Genomic DNA, 21,344 nt, shown 5'->3' with positions numbered 1-21,344 from the left:
ATGCAGCTCACTTACACAGGGGATAACGAATCACCACACGAAAACTAGCCTGTCCACATTTCTGTTTGGACTCGGAGGAAAATTCTGTCATCTTTAGTTTTAAAAACAACATTGTTACTGGGTCTAACTTAGTTCACAAGCACTTCAACTGTGCCTCGTAATAAAATGAAAGTATTTTCGAACTCTGTCACTGAAATAAGAGCCGATCTGATGTTAACAAAAAGACCAATGCTGGCTTTTTTTTGGTGGCTTTTTGTTAACCAAATCAGATCACATCTTATTTCAGTGTTCAAAAAATACCTTCACTTTTCATTATACGAGGCACAGTTGAAGTGCTTGTGAACTAAGTTAGACCTAGGTCTAGTAATAATGTTGTTTTTAAACTAAAGATGACAGACTTTTTTTCCAGATTTTTTCCAGATTTTTTTTTTTTTTTTTTTTTGGGGGGGGGGGGATCTTTGGAATAGGGGTGCACTTTATAGTTTTGTGATTTGCTTCCTAGTATTGCGATGAAGTATAGTTGTACGCTTTAAATTAACTTAATTAAGACATGTTCATCATTGAAAATGGTCATGGAAATTTAGATTATCCTGCTCTGGAAAGTCATGGAAAGTCATGGAATTTTAAAAATGTGTAAGTGTACGAACCCTGAATATTGTACATCAATAGGCAGGAATAAATCTCACCTTTTGCATGCCTACACTTATTCTTTGGAGCCAGGTTTCCTTTAGCATTGGTTGGCAAGGCAACTAATTGTAAATGGCAAGAAATAGTATTTCGTTGTCCTTAGAGGCTGGGCACGATTACATGACAGACTTCTGAGAGACTATCAATCACCCTCTTTGCCTTTTTCTTCTTCTCCTTCTTCTTCATCTTGTTCATCATCTTCCTCTTCTCCATCTTCTCCATCTTCTTCTTCTTCTTCTTCTTGTTCTTCTTCTTCTTCTTCTTCTTCCTCTTCCTCTTCCTCTTCCTCTTCCTCGATCCTCCTCCTCCTCCTCCTCCTCCTCCTCCTCCTCCTCCTCCTCCTCCTCCTCCTCCTCCTCCTCCTCCTCCTCCTCCTCCTCCTCCTCCTCCTCCTCCTCCTCCTCCTCCTCCTCCTCCTCCTCCTCCTCCTCCTCCTCCTCCTCCTCCTCCTCCTCCTCCTCCTCCTCCTCCTCCTCCTCCTCCTCCTCCTCCTCCTCCTCCTCCTCCTCCTCCTCCTCCTCCTCCTCCTCCTCCTCCTCCTCCTCCTCCTCCTCCTCCTCCTCCTCCTCCTCCTCCTCCTCCTCCTCCTCCTCCTCCTCCTCCTCCTCCTCCTCCTCCTCCTCCTCCTCCTCCTCCTCCTCCTCCTCCTCCTCCTCCTCCTCCTCCTCCTCCCTCCTCCTCCTCCTCCTCCTCCTCCTCCTCCTCCTCCTCCTCCTCCTCCTCCTCCTCCTCCTCCTCCTCCTCCTCCTCCTCCTCCTCCTCCTCCTCCTCCTCCTCCTCCTCCTCCTCTTCTTCTTCTTCTCCCTCTTTGATGGGAAAACCAGAAAGATGATAAGATAGGGAATTTAAAACTAAAACATGTATGTAAACGATAGAAGTTGTTCAAATGACCGCAAGATACTTCTACTTTTGATACTGAAAACTTCCTTTTCTGTGAAAACTAGAGAGGCCCTGTCAACAAAAAACGAGCATATGAAATTACAGCCTTCTACATAGAAGCATCCAACAAGTTCTTTGGTTTTATAGAGTACAAGGATATCTTTGAGACGTTTCCAAGACTGTTGTTGAATATTTATCCGAGGTTGAATTACACCTAACATCTACATTACGACGCACTTCCCAGCATCTTTGAAATTCCGTATTGGTCGATTTACATCCTCGCCCCGATCGTTTGAAATTTGGGATTGGTCAATTTACATACTCCCTCCGTCTGTTTGAAACTTGGGATTGGTCGATTACCATACCTCCGCTCAGTCGTAATCTCACTGACATTTCGAAGATTTTTAAATTCACTCACGGGCTGTATTTTGTAAATCTCTGTCATCATTGACATTTGAAATCAACACCTTGATGGTTTCCCAAGTTGATTTCTATGGCTGTGTTCACACAGACCATCATGTTTGTGAAATGTAAATTTGGGTTTCTATTATGGACAAGAGTTTGATGGAGTCAAGATATGAAAAGCGTAGATGTTCGTGGATTGCTCAATTACTCGAGACCCAGATCCGTGGTGGTTTATCTTATTAGAGATTTTGAGTTACTGGGAGAAATGGAACGCTCACAATGATGGCCTATTTTCTGCCTTTAGAATCTTGGTGAGCGGCAACAGCTTCGAACGGGGGTCATCCCAGGCATGGCTTATTTATATTTCTTGACAAGATATGTAATCAGTAAACTGGGCTGGTACCCAACATTCCATTTCCATCACTCATTTTCTTCCTTATCATCTCTTCTCTTCTCCACTCTCCCTCCCTCTATATCTCTATCTCTCTTTTTCCCAATCTCTTTCTTCTCTTTCTTCCCCCTTTTTCGTTTCTCTCTCTCCCTTAATCTATCCCTTAATCTATCCCCCTTCTATCCCTATCACGGTTTACATTCTCATTTGTCTTATCCATTGCAATGCTGCTTGTTTCTCTCAATGCATATCCCCCCCCCCCCCTCTCTGTGTCTCTCCCTCTCTACTTCTCTTTTCTTTGCTATTATGCAGCTTTTCATATATTATACATGCATCTATCTGTGTCTTGCCATTCACTTCCATATCTCTTCTTCTTTCTTTTTCTCTTTTTCTCTCTTCATCTTGATCACACCATCATGCTGTTTATTGTCAGTATATTCCATTGTTTCGTTTCTTACATGTATTTCTTCATCTTAAGCTCTCTCTCTCTCTCTCTCTCTCTCTCCCTCTCCCTCTCTCTCTCTCTCTCTCCCACTCTCTCTCTCCCCATCCCTCCCTCCCTACCCCTTTCTCTCACTTTCTTCTCCATCCCTCCCCCCTCTCTCTCTCTCTCCATCCCTCCCCTCTCTCTCTCTCTCTCTCTCTCTCCCTCCCTCCCTCTCTCCCTCCCTCCCTCTCTCTCCCTCCCTCTCTCTCTCTCCCTCCCTCTCTCTCTCTCCCCCTCTCTCTCTCCCCATCCCTCCCTCCCTCCCTACCCTTTCTCTCACTTTCTTCTCCATCCCTCCCCTCCCTCTCTCTCTCTCTCCATCCCTCCCCCTCTCTCTCCTTCCCTCCCTCCCTCTCTCCATTCCTCCCCTCCCTCTCCATCCCTCCCCCTCTCCCTCTTCTGTGCTTACCCACACTCACGATCTCGATCACTCACTTCATCACACTGCTTATTGTCAGAGAGTCAATATATCACGCCTATTTCATCCCTATAATGAAACGATATAACTCTCATTCCGCAATATCTCTAGCTCCCCAGTCAGAGTCGCTCCCCGCCTCCTTCTGTAAATGTCAAACCGTGCTCGGCTCGATCCATGGCCCAATAAAAAAACGTGACATCTCATCTTTGTTCACGTTTATTAAGCAACTCTTGCGTTTTTATATCTATCATTTGAGCTCTTAAAAGTCGTAACATGGCGAGGGAGGGGGAGGGGGTGGGGGATTGAAGAATAATCTAATAGAAAGAGCTTTGGAGTTGTTATTGTCACAGTTTTTTTGTTGTCCAAATAAAGGCTAGCTTTTATACCGAGGTGGAAACCTCTTAGTTTTAGTAAAGGAATATGTGGAGTAGCGTAAGGGCAAGCTTTGTTCATCCATGTTCTATCAATGCTCGGTGAGTTACTTTCTATAATATTATTATTAGTAGTATTATTTTTATCATTATTGTCATCATCGTCATCAACCTTGTCATCATCATCTTCATTATCATCACTATCATCATTAAATTTATCTGTAGACCATTCTGATAACTTCACATCTAAGTAAGATTTGACATGAGGCCATGTAAAATTGATTCTTTGTTTCTTGCCCCCTCCTGCATCCCTTCTTCCTTCTCTCTTTCAGCCCCCTCCCCCTACTATTTCGTATCTGTTAATGTTTGTTTGGATAGAAGTTAAATAACAGTCTGATGAGATATGAAAAAGGGGAGAATATTTGTTAATTCTAGGCTATAATGTAACAAGTATCATTTGAATAGTGCAATTTTAACCTGTTTTGAGCATCTGCAGTGTATAGACGAAAAATGTTCTATGAAGGAAAAAAGGTTGTTTTGACATTATTCTTACAAGATTCTTTTGTGTAGGGAATATTGAATCCTGTATTTGGAGAAGAAATGTTTTCTACTCTCCCTCCACCCCACTTCTCTCTATCTATCTCTCTCTCTCTCTTTCTCTCCCACTCTCTATTGTTCTCATTTGGTATTCTCCAGTTTTGGCAAAAGGGATACACTCCCTTTAAGGATAGGCTAGGATGACTAAATATTTGTTTCACTAGCTTGTTTCTGCTATCTACCATACTGTTACTTCATGGGGAGAAGTAGCGGTTACATCTATGGTCGCTGCCCGGTGAAGTATTTCTGGTATTTCTTCGGGAGTTGGTGAAAAAACCGGGAGTTCCGTGTCGGTGAAACACAGCAGTGCACTGTATTTTTATCGCTGAGTCAGCTGGGTTCGGGGAGAGTGAGATGCTGATGGGATGACCTTGGTCAAACTTATGATGAACCGGCGTTTGCTCCGACGATGATTACTCTAGGGCTGATTACTTTCTAATGGACAGAGTTTAGATTTGGGATGGAATTGGATTTCAGCTTACATTTAGTGTTAGGGTCATGGTGAAGTTAAGAATGAGGTTGGAGTAGGAAATTGACCCGTTAAGGCGTCTGTCATTGGAAGAGCTCATTAGAAACATCTTAATTCCCTTTTGTATACGGAATGCCTTCTGTGTTTAAGGGAGATATAATAAATGAGTCAAATAACTTTTTTTTGTTTTTTGTTGTTGCAAAACTTGGTGTTAATAGCTACCAGTAAAGAAAGAGAGATATGCTTGTCAGCAGAAAAAACAACAACAAGAAAGCACTGAGCAATTTAATTTTGGATATTTCTTAAGCGCTCTGTTTTTGTTTGCATAACTTGTCTAATTTCTAAGATATTGTGTAATCCATCGTCCCTATTCTGTGCCCACGTAGATGCTATTGTTTGGTATTAATCATCTGACTGTTTGTAAGATGAAATAGGGTAAGGCAGTTAAACTTCAAATGAACTTGTTAGCAATCTACTTCACCGAGCCAGCAAATACTTGGCTTCAAGCCATTTGATCGAATGTTCAGCTTGAAAATGTCAAGAAAATATGGATCAATATATTCAGTCTAAATCACTTTGCGGCGATTATACATTTCTGGCGATTATACATTTCTGGCAAGGTATACGCCTTCAGGATATTAATTTGGCTCTGTAATAATGCTTTATTAATTCAGTCTTTACGGCCTCTATCTCATTATCTGCAATTCGATACTTCATGAATTTTATAACAATCAACTTTATGTCTGAATATCTGTAGGCAAGAATTTATACCCTGAATCGCCCACAGGATTAAAATGAAATAAAAAAAAGGGTGCGGTCAGCGCTTAACGTTCAAAAGAGTCGCTATTAAAACGTCAGATGTATTTTCCTCACACATCACGGCTTTAGTACTTGTTCGCGATTCAATAGCCCCACTTGAATATGTACTTCCCATTGTGGTCGCCTTGGCAACCGCTTGAAGTAGACTTTTATTTGAAGAGTGACGTGAAATGGAGACCTCTCAGATATTCCCTGTGCTGTCACTGTAATATATAGTTACCCGCGTTTGAATGATTTTGAAAATGGAAATTGTATGCGGTTGTGAATGAGCACTGTAATGGCTTCTTGTGTTATATTTTTGATATTATTGGATTATTGACCTGCAAGAAGTTGTTACTGTCTTGATGTAATAAGAGCTTTTATCCATTTTCCTTTTCGCCAAACTTTGTTTTTCTCTCTCTCTCGGTGCAGTTGCAATACATCATTCTTGTTGATTCTAATTCTATTTTTTTTTCCTGCCTTTTCTTCATCATTTTTTGTACCAAATAATCATGTTAATATATGCAACATCAATTACCAGCATTTATACATCTTCTGTTTGGAGACAGAAGGATCTTAATTTTTTGTTACAAAATTATGAGTTAACTCCCTTCTGGCTCCAAACAGATGATAAAGTGCTTAATAAGTCTATGATGTCTCTATTAATATATTTCTACTTCCTTTGCATCACAGATCAAGTCTAATCTAACCCCACACTTTTTCTCTTTTTATTCTATCTCGCTTTGCAGGCTGGAGAACACATGCGAGACATGCTGTCGGGTATGCATAACTGGTACGCCTGCTCCCACGCTAGACCCACTTACTGCAATGTGTGTCGGGAAGCGCTCTCAGGCGTTACATCACATGGCCTTTCTTGTGAAGGTAAGAAATCGCCCCCTTTGATGGGATTCTCTTGTCTTAGAAGGAGGGGGGGGGGGGGGGGACAAGTAAAAAAAAAATTGTCTGATAGGCCATTAATAAAGAGAAAAGAGAGAAAGTTATCAGTCTTTTAGATGCCTTTTGTGGTCTAAATTACTAAAGGCACTATTTTTATTTCTGTGTGTACTTGGGTGTAATAAGGCAAGCAAGATTGGGTTTGCCAGGGGTAAGGGTACCTCCCCCCCTCCCCCTCCTCCTTTCACTCTGGTTACCCCACTGCTTCCATGCTCTCTCAGCTTAGACCCTTTTTTATGTGTGAAAGGACTCATTTGACCAATCCATATGCCAGTTTTATTTAGGGTTTATAGTTTAGAGACAGCACAAAGTATTTTTTAAATACCCTGTTTATCAGAAAACACTAGGAATGTATAATCCTTTCATATGTATGTGGATTTGTCTGTGTGGACACGCTTAGAGCCAGAGACTTACTGAAGGCCTTTTCAAATAAAATAAGGCAAACCCCCGCAAAAATTGCTCCAATCATATCCCACATTAGTACTTTCCTGATTCTTACATTATCCATGGAGCGCTGGATTAAATAGAAAGGGTGCTGGGGAACCTCACCATCGTTGCAAAGTTCTCACGAGAAAAGTTTTGCCAAAAGCTGCGCTGACGATGTTGTTCTTGAAACTGTAGTGTCAAAAGTACAGTTTTAGTCTCCATTAAGAACATAATGGACAGTTGTTTACGACTAAACCACTTCACACCGTCACATAAATAGCAATTTTATGTAGGGAATTGTCTGTGTGTACGTGCTGAAAGCAAGAAAGCTATAAATTAACATCCCTCCAGACCCCCCGCAGACAATATTGATCTTGGTAATAACGAAGCGAAGCTTTAAAACTGAAGTGCAATTCTACGTGTCATTAAGATAGTAATGGGTGGTTATTTTTGACTAACTGCTTCGGATCGACACATAAATAGCCCTCGAGCCTCATGGAAAATAAATGTTTATTGCTGTTCAGCTACAACTTAGCTGCCATTAATCATCCCGATATTTATTGCCCCTTGTCATCACCACTCTTAAAATAGACAACGAAAGTTTGGGAATGAAAGAAGCGGAGGGTCCCAGGGTGGATCTGTTAATAGATGTTGATAAACTACCCGTGAAATGGTTTAATTTGGGCTGCAGGGTCCTACATGTATACACATTCAAATGATGGTCTGCATTAATGTGGTGATGAATCATATTTTACTTATTAAGATAGAACTCATGTTTGGATCCATATGATTAATGCAGACCACATTTACATCAACAAAAATGCATGATCTACATTCATCTGTTTGATGAAAGATTCATTATTGATTGCTCACCCGGTTCGGGTTCTGTCACTTCCGATTCCATTCACGATAGAATATGTCTTGATGCAGGTCCCCATATACATTGAAACATGATGTGTTCGTGATGATGGAAGCATATCAAGATAGATTCAAGAGATACTTTATTTTCTCCAATCGAGCAAAGTATAACTGACATTATCCATTGCTCCTGTTTTTTGTACTTTCATATTTTCATTATAATTAAGCATTAAGCATGTCCATTTTTCTCTCACATGAAATACGTAGAGCAGCGTATTACAGCTCATTCATTATAGATAGGTGTCTTGTGTTGCAGGTCCATTCACATTCAAATTATTATCATGTTACATTGAAATATGATTGTGATGATGGAATCGATATCACTCATCGAGATATATCCTCTATTTGGTACAGGGTCCCATTCATATTGAAGTATTATCCTCATTTAATCTTGGGATCAACCATTTGCCCTGGTGGCACTTCCTCTGGGGTTTATTTTGTCAAAGACTTTGGTTTAGGGTTAGGGTTGTAATTTGGTTATAGGTTAGGGTTAGGTATAGTGTTGGGTTCAGGGTTAAAGGTCAGAATTTGGTTAGTGTACACAATTACAAGCTATCCTTGTGATGGTAGGATCTATGTTACTTGATACAGAACTTTCTCAGTGTAGGGTCCCATTTGCATCCAAATTATGATCCTTTTGATTGATATGATTGAATCAATTTTAGGCGTATTCACAAAAATAGAACTCCTCTTTTTATTCAGTCTGATTCAAATCAAGAACGAGCTGCATATTATGCAGTTTGGTTTTTGATTTTTGATTATTTTTATCCCCCAATTTGATCAGCCTTTTTATATTCATGTGGGATTGATTGGACATTTGAATTGGCAAAGCTTCGTTGTTCTGACAAAGTCTTTTCCAATGTAAATGGGGTGGCTATAAATACCTAGCAATGCATGTGTTTCAATTTACGCTCCCCCACCTGGCCATTATATAGTGTGTCCCAGAAAAAAAAGGAAACCCAAAATGTGAATATAATTCCTTGATTATCATAAAGTAAAAGTAATATGCTGTTGATGACATAATCAAATTAATCCTCACAGGATTTTACTGAGCAACATTTTTTTTTAAATGGCATATCAAATTCCAATTTGACATCCAGGTGGTATTCCCACAAGAATCATAGTAAGCTAGGGGCAATTTGCATTGTGGTAAAACAGAAAGATGTGGCCTAATGGGCAGAAAGGCAAAAAATTAACCAACAGAATGTGTACTTTTCCCTCTCAAGATGTGTATCTGTTTAACTCACAAAAGGTGCTCTTTTTCACTGATTGAGGGTAATTTATTGGTTTGGGGGAAATCTCCTGGTATTTGCCTCTGTCATCCTGGAAAAAGGTACTGGCCCCTGTTTCTTGTAAATGTTTAAATGCACATCATCACATAATGGAAATCCTGCATAATCATCTTATTCATAATCATAATCATTCCCTGTAGGTCATGTTCGCATGTGATACTAACCTTTACCCTATTTTACAAAAATCTGGCAAAAATGGATTTTGACATGCAATTTTCAAAACAACGTTGCTTGATGGAGCTTGTATGGAATAATGTAATCAAAGTTTCATTTGAAAGCACAGTACTTTTATTTTATTAAAAGCGAAAAATTAATTTCATACACCTCATAATTTGCACACATGAATAGTTTGTTTCCAGGTTTCATTTTTTCTGAGACACTCTGTACAACACCTCCTCTGCCTTCTATATCATTGGTGCATTGGGAAACACCGGATCGCACTGCGAAAGAGGAAATTGATCATGATGTGTTTACAATGAAATGACGTCGGTTAATAACCGTCATATTCAGTTTATAGAACATGAAAATGCAGGTAATTCACTTCTCATCGCTGTCATACTCATAATCCCTTGACAATGGGTTGCCCTGATGTGCTGGCTCCCAACCCCCAAGGGAACACTCTGGTTATTATTTAACTGCCATGAATAGATCCTCCTATAATATCTACCAGTAACTGAAAGAGAAAGTTAGTTCTTGGAAAATGAAAAATTATGTAGGAGAATTTTCTTTTTCTCTTTTCCCAATTGAAAATAACAATGATTGAAATTTCCCATGAAAAAGACTCCTAAAGTGATTTCATATTATATGTTTCATTATTTTTTGACGCTACAGGTCCCTTGTACTAAAATCTGTGTCAAGTGATTTTCAATGTTTGTGATCTTTAGCAAGATTTAATCACTGTGTTTGTATCTATAACTTGCTAGTCGCTATTCATAATTAAAAATTGCTTCTTGCACGATTTATGCAAGATTTATGCAGTTTGTTTTAATTTTGCTCACTCAAAACCCATCATAAAAACACAATTCTTCCACTTAGTACCATATATCAGCCACTCTGAATAATTTCTAGACAATTATCTTTTTAATTCAAATGAGTTCACACATAATCAAATTCCTCTTACAAATAATATAACCATAGGCAAAGACCCAGCCACCTTGGCCAAGTGCAGAATCTTTATTGCAGAAATATTTCTAGGGCAAATTTGATTGCATTAGCAGACCCAATTTCTTTGAAATTAGCTTGAACCGTGATTTGATTTGGAAGAAATCAGTTCCCTATGCCTCAATGAATTTCATATTAGTTAATGTAATTGTAGGACCTTGGAAAACTCTTGAAAGAAAACATTCTACGAAAGAAAATTTTCCCCATTTTTTCTTAAAATAATCATACATCTTAATTTATTGGGTTTTTTAATGAAAAAAGTGAACATGATGGAAAACAATTTTTTAAGGCTACGAGTTGCGACTATGTAGAAAATATGTTAATTGAATCACGGGAATTACATGAAACTTTAATAATGTTTGCCGTATAAGAAACAGAACAATACGTGACTTAATACCACTGTTAAAAAGTTATATATTCTGAATAGTAATTCAGATTTATGTTTGAATAATAACTTTCATATCAATCAGGGAGAATAGCTGGGCTGACAAGGAGATGTATATACCGGTACAAAAGGCAAATGTGACATCACGTATCTTTGCTCTTTCCAAATTTCCAGTCAACGATAAAAGTGTAAATGTTCTACTTCGGTGGAAGGGTGATTCTATTTTCAAATTACAGAGATAATAGAAAGCATGAAAGGGAAAATTTGTAAGATTGGTAGGCCGGGTGAGCATTGGAATTTTTAAAATGGTTAGAATTTTGACTTTGACATTCAACCATCGGAAGAGAAGAAGAAACGTGGGCGTCCAATCATTGAGGCGGGTAATAACAATAACATTGTAAACCTTATCCCCCGGGATCCATTCCTCTTCTATACCCTGTGATCCGAAACTGATCGCCCGAAAGAAAAGAACCCTTTAGGGTCAGAGCCACTCTCGTGAAACAAGCAATAACCCCGAAAAGCTATTTTTGCAAGGGCAGATAAAACCGAACAGCCCTCTGGAGATTAAAACATAAGAGCACTCGCCTGCCATATCAACGCCCGGTGTGTGCGGGGGCCCTTGGAAATTGCCATCGGGTATACCGCCCTCTGGAGATTAAAATTGAAGAGCACTGCGATATTAACGCCTGGCTGGCCCTCAGAAATTGCCGCCGGCCAGCGTGGTTCCATGAATTATCTCGATCAGAAGAGGAGCGGTCCTTGACAGCTTCTCATTTTAGTTTCATTAACTCTCGGAGGTCAAGGAGATATTGTCGACGTCCGCATTGAGAGCGGTGTTTCCGTCTGTTAAAGTTTCATCTTGATTGTCTTTGAAGAAAGTGCAACTCTTTCTCTTTAGCTCTCCCCTGTCATGTCGTCAAACTGGCATGTCTGCCTTCTCACTGTCATCTTCTATGTGTGTTTGATTCTTATTTCTCTCTTTTCTTTTCTGCATTTCTATCTCTATATCATTCTTTCTGTCCCTCTGCTCTTTTTCTCTCTCCTCTATCCCCTTTCTCTCCCCTGCTCTCCCTCCCTCACTCTCTCTCTCTCCACCTTTCTCTCTCTCCCTCTCTCTCTCTGTCTCTTTCTCTCCCGCGCTCTCTCTCCCTCACTCTCTCTCTCCACCTTTCTCCCTCTCCCCTCCTCTCTCTCTCTCCCTTTCTCTCTGTCTCTTTTTCCATCTCTGTATGTATGTCTCTCCAATTATTTCTGGTTTCTATGTCTTTTCTTTCTTTTCTTTCTTTCTTTTGTTTTTAATTTAAGACATTCAAGTTACTTTCTCAAATTGGAATCGTGTCAGAAATGCATTTGACAATGACCAGAAACAAAATAGGAGACTCAAAGTATCTATTCCTGTTGTTTTGACTGTACAAACAGTGCATCCTTGGCCTTTTGCTGAATATCAAGTCTATTCTTTCCCAATATCCCTTAGTCTCTGTCTTCTTTAGAATGCATTATAAAGGAATCAGCTTTCATTTAGTCTGGTTTTCTATTTCATTCCCTCTTTCCCAGAAATCATGAAAGTTCATTCTTTTCTGGGCGAACGTATTTTTACCGGATTTTTGCTTTTCTCCGAAGGCATTGTCTCGCGCTTGAAGGAAAAAGGAATCAGGCTTTTACAAATTTTGCTTGAAAGGGAACGCTATGAAGTATCTCATGCACTAGAATATAATAGCTGCATTTTTTTTTTGATGCATCTTAATGAGTACATAACTAAAGAAATGCAAATTCGAGAGGCAACAAGTGATGGATCAAGAGAGAAAAAGAAGGGAAGTTCACAATTGCTGAAAGGAAAATATTATTACAGAGGAATGGTACAAATTGTGGAGGTGTGAAGGTGTCTGTGTGACTTCTATGAGAAAGAAAGAGATAGAGTAGAGTTACTTGGGAGAGAAAGACAGAAATGAGAAAAAGGAGAAAGGAAGAGAGATGCAGACAGACAGAGACAGACAGAGACAGACAGAGACAGACAGACAGACTGACATAGAAAAGGGGGATATCAAGTCTCCAAGATAAGTGATGGATCAAAACGAAGGAGAAAGTGATAGTTACAAGGGGAGAGAAATAAATGAATAAATGAAATAAATAAAAACAGTGCTTATAAAGAGAAGCACAGACTGAAGTTATATGAAAGAGAAAACAGCAACAATTCTTGGAAAAAAAAGATATAGGGAAAGAGGGATGGATGATGACGGTCATTGACCAGGAATTTGAGCATCATTGTGTATTAGAGATAGCTGAAGAACGCTTGGATCCTTCAATGAGAATATCTGTTGGGAGTAATCAGATACATCAGGAGTGACAGAAGACATGTCATTACTCGGGATGTGGGGGAGAGAGAAGAATATTTGTGCGGGTGTGTTTGTCTGCGTGTGTGTGTGTTTGAGAGAGGGAGAGAGGGAGAGAGAGAAAGAGAAAGAGAAAGAGAGAAAAGGAGGGAGCAAGGGAGAAAGAAAGAAAATGACATCGAGGAGATGGAGAGAGACGAAAGAGAATCATATTAAAAGAAAAGAAAAGTTTGATACAGAAAAAGAAAGAAGTAGAGATAAAGTAAAAAGATTAACAGCTTTTTTTTTAGGTCAATGACCGGGAATTAGAGCAGGGCCGAAGAAGTCAGCGGAAAGATAAATTAAGTAAATGGATAAAAAATATCTGTTGGGAGCAGACAGATATATGAGTAGTGATAGAGCACATGTCATTACATTCTAATTAACGTATGATTGATGTCCAAGATAGGTCGTTAAAGAAATCCCTTGTTTCTGTCTCCAAAAAAATAGATCTATAAATGATAGCAATAAAAAGGGAATTTTATTGTGAAATCCCTTGTTTCTCTCCAAGAAATAATTATATCTAATGATAGAAATAAAAAGGGATTAATTTGAATTTTTTTTTGCCGCTGAGAAGTAATATATCAAAAGAATATGAACTATTTAAAGTTTGTTAATGGGTTTCCCTTTCATCAGAATTTTTGTTTTGTTTTGAGAAAGATGTAGTGGATATAATAATTTACCGCAAATTTGATTTATGAGCTTCCAATGAGATCTTGAGAGGGTTTTTAAATTCAGTCAACAAAAGCTGAGGTCTGATGATATAATTCCTATTTCTTTCTTGATATTACTTTTCCATCCCCTTGTCTGTCTCTCTCTCTCTCTCTTATTTTCTTGCGTGATCCCTATCCTTCTCTCTAGCTCCCTTCTCTCCCATTCCCTCCCCTCTGTACCCCTCTCTTTCTCTTTCTCTCTCTCTCCCTCTCTATCTCTTTCTCCCCTTCTCTGTCTCTCTCCTCTCTCTCTCTCCCTCTCTCTCTCTCCCCTTCTCTATCTCTTTCTCCCCTTCTCTGTCTCTCTCTCTCTTCCTCTCTCTCCCTCCTCTCTTACTGTATTTGCCCTCTTTCCTGCCTTTGATTACCTCCTGCCTCTTACTCTCACTCTTACCTCATCTCTCTCTCTGTCACTCACCTCCTCCTATCACTTCCGTTCCCTCCTTCTTCTCCTCCTCCCCTCTTCTTTTGTTCTTTCGCCCTCACTCTTCTTTCTTATCCTTTCTCTTCCATTCTCTACCACTCCTCTGTTGCTGCTCAAAATCAATTTATAGTTGCTGTGCAAAATTCACATTGATACATTTTACCAATTAAATATGAATTTAAATACATCAAATCTTTTCATCTGGTCTTTTTTCTCTTTATTTTCTTTCCCCTCCGCAGTATGCAAAGTCAAAGCTCACAAACGATGTGCAGTACGAGCGATGAACAACTGTAAATGGACGACGCTGTCATCAATAGGAAAAGACATCATAGAAGAAGAAGATGGCGTGGTGAGTTCTCTCATTCTGTCTTTCATCTTATCCTTTCCTTCCCCTTTTCGCACCTGTTATTGATTGTTTATGTTTCTCCTTATATGGTAAGTTCTTATCTATTTTAATCTCATACCTGTAAATACCTTATGATCCATGGTTTCTGTTTATTTTCCTTTGCTTATTTTGTATTGTTCTTAACCCTTTTATGTTAAATTGCGATAGCAAGTTGTTTGTCAGTGGGCCGCAATTTTTGCTGCATTCAAGATGTGCAAATACTCTAATTGGCCATTCTACCAGATCCTGTATAAACAAGCTGACATGTTGGGCATGAAAACTCTCAAGAATATGTCTTTGAAACAGCCTGAATTCATCATACTTCAACCAAACCATCCATTTTTCTGCATCTCTCCACAAACTTACCAGTCTTTATCCTTTCTTTGTACCCTATGCATGTACAGATTGCCATGCCTCACCAGTGGTTAGAAGGTAATTTACCAGTCAGTGCCAAGTGTGCCGTTTGTGACAAGACTTGCGGGAGCGTGCTCCGTCTGCAGGACTGGCGTTGTCTCTGGTGCAGAGAAGTGGTGAGTAACCCCAACTCTTAGCTAATGTTGTATAGAAATACTCAGTAATGTGAGTGGAGATTTGGTCACAATCTCCACTTGGTGCAGAGAAGTGGTGAGTAACCCCAACTCTTAGCTAATGTTATATAGAAATACTCTGTAATGTGAGTGGAGATTTGGTCACAATCTCCACTTGGTGCAGAGAAGTGGTGAGTAACCCCATCTCTTAGCTAAAGTTATACAGAAATATTCAGTAATGTGAGTGGAGAATTGGTCACAATCTCCACTTGGTGTAGAGGAGTGATGAATACTCCCCAAGTCTTAGCTAATGGTACACATGAATATCTTTTAGTGTTATGGAGAATTGTTCACAATTTGCACCTGATGCATAGGAGAGGTGAGTTACCCAACTCTCAGCTACTTTTACACTGGAAAATTCTACAGTGTTAGTTAAGAAGTGGGCACAATCTGCAGTTGATGTAGAAGAATGGTGAGTCAGAAGTCAAAGGAAAATATTGTCCAGAGTTATTGGCTGTTTCATAAGGTTTCTGATATATTTTTTGGTGAATGCAAAGATGCAAATACTTGTGGTTCATATAAGAAGTGTTCAAAATACTGAACTATCTGCCCTCCACATAAAATCTGTAACATTGTTACTCTTTCCTTTATCCCCTCCTATCCCTCACTCCTGAATACTACCCCCTCCCCACCACCACACCCACAGGTCCATTCCAGCTGCAAGGCCCACTACCCCGCAAAGTGCCCCCTGGGTCACTGCCGCCTCTCCATCATCCCTCCCACGGCGCTCAACTCCATGTCCTCTGATGGGTACTGGCAGGCCTCCAAGAACGGGTGCGGCAGCCCCCTCCTCGTCTTCGTCAACTCCAAGAGCGGGGACAACCAGGGCGTCAAGTTCCTCCGTCGCTTCAAGCAGCTCCTCAACCCAGCTCAGGTCTTTGATCTCATGAATGACGGCCCACATATAGGGTGAGTTTGGATTGGAATTGGAGTTTTGAATTGCAAAATGATATTTTGTTAAATTTTGGAAGTGGAATTATGAGTTTGCACCTGACTTTGAAATTTGAGTTTCAAAATGAATTTAGAAATGGGTTTTTAAGTTTCAAATTGGAATACAAAATTAATATTATGTTTGTATTTTTGATTTGTCTGAATTAGAATGTTGACTTTAAAAAGCAAAATTGGATCTTGAGGTTTGGAGTCTAGAATTTTGAATTTCTTGTCAGAATATGAGTTAGAATTAAGTTGGTATTTGGTATCATCACAAACTTATTAATTTTAAAGGACAATTAGAATGTAGAATGTAATTAGTGTTAACATTAAATCACTCAGCTTGAATCCTTCAAACAAGTTGAAATGAAATCTTCCTCTTCTTTCTGTCTGTGCCTCCAGGCTGCGATTATTCCAAAACTTTGACACATTCCGTATCTTGGTGTGTGGCGGTGACGGGAGCATTGGATGGGTGCTCTCAGAGATAGACAAGATGGAACTCCATAAACAGGTAGGTCCAACAAAAAAGAATTGTTTGTAAGATATCAATATTTAAGTCAGAAATAATATTATTTTACTCAGTTTTCGACTTGGATAAAATATTTAGCCAACTTCGGTACTCAGTTTCTGCTTCTTGCTAAGTATTTTACCCTAAATTTAAGACAGCTCAATAGCAGACCTAAGTCAATTATTTTGGATGCATCGATTCGCAGGCCTATGGTTTTCATAAGCAGCGCACAATTATATTAGTGCCCATTTAATGCAACACGTAAATTACGCATTACTTTTGATTGAACTTCTGATGACATGATTAGTTATATCTTATCTTACCACATCTTAAAATTATGATAGGGAGTGCAAACAACGCTATTATTTTTCTTTCTAGGAAACAATCACCATCATACCGAAAGTGATTGATGCTCGACTCCCAATTGGTCGGTGGGAGGGAGAAATTGATGCAACAAATTGTTTTTGCGCAGCATTGAAAGTGCAAGTAACCTTACTCGGTGGACTTTTACCCCATTACCTGCTGGTACCGGGCGATCCCTGTGTTAAGCCTATGGGAATTAGAGAATTCAGGATTTAACGGGTTAAAACTGATGTCAGGAGTGGGATACGAGGGAGGAGGTTGATATAGTTCATGTAGAAGGCAATTAGATTACTCCTATGTGGGTTAGAGTTATCCTACCTAATCAGAGGCTTGCAATCACTGATGCGCTCCATATGTTTCCCAGGTGGGGCGTTGTTTGAAGCCATGGCTCTCTCGTCATGTATTTGTTTTTCATATTGCGGGTGACAAGTTGGGATTCATTTTTAGGTCATCCAGTTGATGAGGGGAGCATTGCTGTCTGTTGCGCGTCAAAGTACAAAAGTTCATCATGATGGAAAGATGGAAGGTGAAAAGTGCGGTGCTTGCTCCGTCAATGATTAGATTGGATGAATTTCATCTTGTATTTTGATGCGCATGAAGAGAAGCTAGTACCCAAGGACAAGTTTGAGGTTAATTGCATTCCTCAAAGCAAATTATAGAAATGAGAACAAATGACATGCATCAACGAATGAAAATTACATTGAGCATCAGTGATTTTATCAAGGACGTCTATCTTGTATTTGTATTTAACTATTACATTGCCACCAGGTGTACAAACATGCATCAAAATTGATGTTGGACAATGTTTTTGCGACAAGTTTTCAACCACAGTGACTGTGTCATTTGTTTATCTTGATATAACAGTTATTCAGTGACATCTAACTTCAAAATTTAAGGACTGTTTTTGAAATATCAAGAAGAAAGACAAGAACTCTTTGTCCCAAAACATTGTCAAATTATTAAGATTATTTTGGGGGTTTAAAATACATTTGATACCAAAGGCATATTCATGTAAAAAGTGCTGGAAGATTTTGTAATTTTTATCTATCTTCAAGGGACTCAACCGGAATATTTATTTAAATCTACTTATTTCACATCTAGAGTAGATAGCATGGGGGCGTTTCACAAAGCCTTTTTTCAATGACAAATAACAAAAGTCAGTGACAAATCTGCTGATAACCAATCAGAAGCAAGGATTTCAGTGGCTTATAACACAAATTGTCATTTTTCACTGATGACAAGTTTTGTGAAACGCCCCCCTCCATTTTCAAACAATCATTGTATATTGACTTTCGACTATTTGCCACACAATCTTTCTGTGCCATACTTTATGTGTTGTCATGGGATAGAGATACTAAAGGCTTCAAGATTATATAACTGTTATCAGTGTAAGATTAATCTATCCCTGTTGTCATGGAGATAATTAAGATCCAAAATGGGTGATTTTGCAAAGCCATTGTGTTGCACAAAGCAGTACTTCTGTCAGTACTTCTGTCAATTGTTGCCCATTGTTTTGTGCAAAATTTCATGTGGCAAACAAGTAACCATGCAGAGAGGCTGGGATAATGTGGCACAAAATATATTCCCTCCCACTGACGTGAAACAGAGGAAATTGTTTCTATTTGTTGGACAATTGGGTTGATTTTCTTTTGTCCAAACACTTTGTTCAGCACTTGAATTCTTGGCAGAGATTTGCCACTTGAGTCGGGGAAGGGGATTGTGGAGTGCCACTCAAGAGCTGTAGCTCAGCTTAGTACTGTCATGGAAGGCTTTCGATGCAGAAGATTGTGTGGTTCAGAGGAGCTAAAATAGATTGCGCTGTACTTTTTCTGGAAGAGGAAAATATCAAAACAATGGATGTTTGCAACAAGCTTAGTTGTGATGTTCAAGTGCCTGCCTTTCTAGAAATAGAACTCTCCTCTTGAGAAATTCAAAGTAAAACTCCTTTCTTGAGATATTTGAATTTCTCTTTTTATAGGCCACCATTTGCTAGCCTGTTTTTAATTGATTTAGTTTGAAGCAACAAAATTGTCAATACACAGATATGCATATATGGGACAAAATGCTGACAATTGTTGGTTTTGCCAATGGTGGTGATGTACATAAGTATCATGTTACAAAAAAATTGCTTTCAAATATAAATTTGAGCAAATTATAAGCATTTGTGGTTTGAATGCTATTTTTTACATGAAATTAAAACACATTTCTAGATTAATCCTAGCCATTATACATTTGACTTGAAAAGCATTCTGTCTATTATGGGGAGGAATTAAATACTGTGTGTGAAAGACCGTAGAAAGTAAGGTTGTTTTGTCGAGAACACAATCTTTCCATTAACTCTCTTCCATCAAACTTTTGTTCTCTCTATGCCAAACATGATAGCTCAAATACCACTCTCTTTATCTTTCTTTACCTCTGCTGGTTTGCCATGAATAATTCAATCAAAGCCCGCTGCATCTTTTCCATGACTGATTATCCATGTGGGCCGTAAGTTAATTAAGTAGGGATTGGTAAAAGCCCCGGGTGTTCCGCCAATTTGATTACGTGGCCAGCTGTGAAGGTTTTTTGTTGGGCCGTAATGAAATTAGAAATACCAAATTGACTTCTGTTTCTTTGGGACATGCATTACATGGTAGGCGAAAAGCAAAAACAGAATTAGAGAAGACTGACGGTCCAAGTTAACCACTTACGTATTTAATTAATGTGATCTGCATGGCATATGATGGAATCTTTTTCCATGTGTGATTGGTATTCAGAGATTCTAAATTTAGCGGGTATACCAATGGCTGTATTATATTACAGCAGAAGGATAATTTGAAATAGCAGATTGCCATTTAGTGCATTACGGAACTCAACTCAATACATATGGGTTTTTTATTTTGTGTATGTGCAGCCGGTTACTAATGCAAGTGACATTCTTTGAGATTCAAGATCCTTGTCTTACTATGTCTTACACATGAAGAAATTTGCCTTCCATTGATTTATAAAAACACCAAGGATCATCCCATGAATAATTCTAAATCGAAATCTAAAATCCACTTGCAACTCTAACCCTAACCCTTTATTCATGTATATGTACCTCTGATAAAGTTATGCCTGGAGCAAAATCTGCAAGAGCAAATGTCAGATCACCCATAATGTACTTGTTGATGTCATGGAATATACTTGTGTTTAGGGTCAGACAAATGTGAGTCTAATGATATGTGAAGGATACATGAATGATATTTTTATGCCCTTTTTTCATCCTAAGGGCATAGATCAGGGTGTGATGATTTACTAGCTTGTCCATGAAAATGATAAATATCTATCAACATTAATCTACCTTATGCAAATACAAAGTTATCAAGTACCTTTTAGACCTCGGTAGTGTATAGTGGCAATTTAGTTTTCCCAAAGAACTCTCGTGCCAGACTGGGATTTGAACCTGCAACCTCTCAAACAAAACTCAAGGGAACCAACCACTCGACCACTTCACCTCCACAAGTTATCTTTGCACCATGCACCATTTAGGCCAAGCCATCTGCCAGCTATGTCATCCATTCAGTCACTCAGAAATGCCAAAATTGTTCTACTATCTGTCTATCTCTACTGAGCAATTTGCTACCTATGGTATCTGTCAATTTCATGTATGAAATTCGCTTCTATCCCCTGCTAGCAGCTGGGATGTCCCAGATTAGACTCCAGCGCTGCACCTGTCTGTAGCCAAAGGGCACTCAAAGTGCACTCTTTATTTATCAGAAAATGATAGCCCATCCCACCCCAATCCATGCACCCCTTTCAAATGATGTGAGTTTTTTTTCTGCCATGGGCTTTCAATGGAGTTACTACTGGTCATATATAGTTGTAGTTCTGCTTTTTTAAATTTCTAATGTCTGATGTGTTTAGCTGTCTTTCAGTAAAGCATGCCAGGTATTATAGACATCAATCTGTAAGTTTAAGCAGATTAAGCTTAAAGGAACTAAAAATAAGTGTTTACAGATGAGGTCCGAGGTGATCATTTAGGGCCTGGTGTGACAAATTGGGTGCTGTGAGTGTTTATCCCAGGTTATACCAAATGGTATTGAACCAGATACTCGTCAAACAGGGCATCAGGGCTCCTTTTCATAGAACTTGTTATCTATAACAAAAGCTAAAATTCTATGACAAATTTGCTCTCAGCCAATCAAAAGACTTCAAAAGCTTATAACAGTTATTGTAGCTTGTTATTGATATCAAGTTTCATGAAACAGGGCCCAGATCAGATCCAATCAATTCTTTAATGTTTGTATTTTGATGTAAACGTATATTGTGTTATCTTTCTCTATCATATATTCATACTCCTCAGGGAGCAGATCATATGCACTATCATGTGAGGATGAGCAATTGAATCCAATGACCGGGCTGATGATAAATACAATGTAAAGCGCTTAGAAATGTAGTATTAGGCG

At 39.0% G+C, this 21,344-nt stretch overlaps 1 protein-coding gene across 3 annotated transcripts in view; it reads left to right on the top strand.

The window, feature by feature from the left end:
- The first annotated feature begins 6,255 nt into the window (after positions 1–6,255).
- LOC765159 (diacylglycerol kinase delta) overlaps positions 6,256–21,344 on the top strand; it is a 32,891-nt gene continuing 17,802 nt past the window's right edge. For all 3 annotated transcript variants that reach the window (XM_030982134.1, XM_030982133.1, XM_030982132.1), the window contains exons 1-5: positions 6,256–6,384; positions 14,384–14,493; positions 14,934–15,059; positions 15,763–16,025; positions 16,449–16,557. In XM_030982134.1, coding sequence (XP_030837994.1) covers positions 6,264–6,384; positions 14,384–14,493; positions 14,934–15,059; positions 15,763–16,025; positions 16,449–16,557 — 729 coding nt within the window. In that variant the 5' untranslated portion in view covers positions 6,256–6,263. The remainder of the gene's footprint in view (positions 6,385–14,383; positions 14,494–14,933; positions 15,060–15,762; positions 16,026–16,448; positions 16,558–21,344) is intronic.

The sequence above is a fragment of the Strongylocentrotus purpuratus genome, unplaced genomic scaffold (assembly GCF_000002235.5).
Source record: "Strongylocentrotus purpuratus isolate Spur 01 unplaced genomic scaffold, Spur_5.0 spur5_scaffold_12, whole genome shotgun sequence".
NCBI lineage: Eukaryota > Metazoa > Echinodermata > Echinoidea > Camarodonta > Strongylocentrotidae > Strongylocentrotus > Strongylocentrotus purpuratus.
This window is presented reverse-complemented; position numbering and strand designations above follow the sequence as displayed.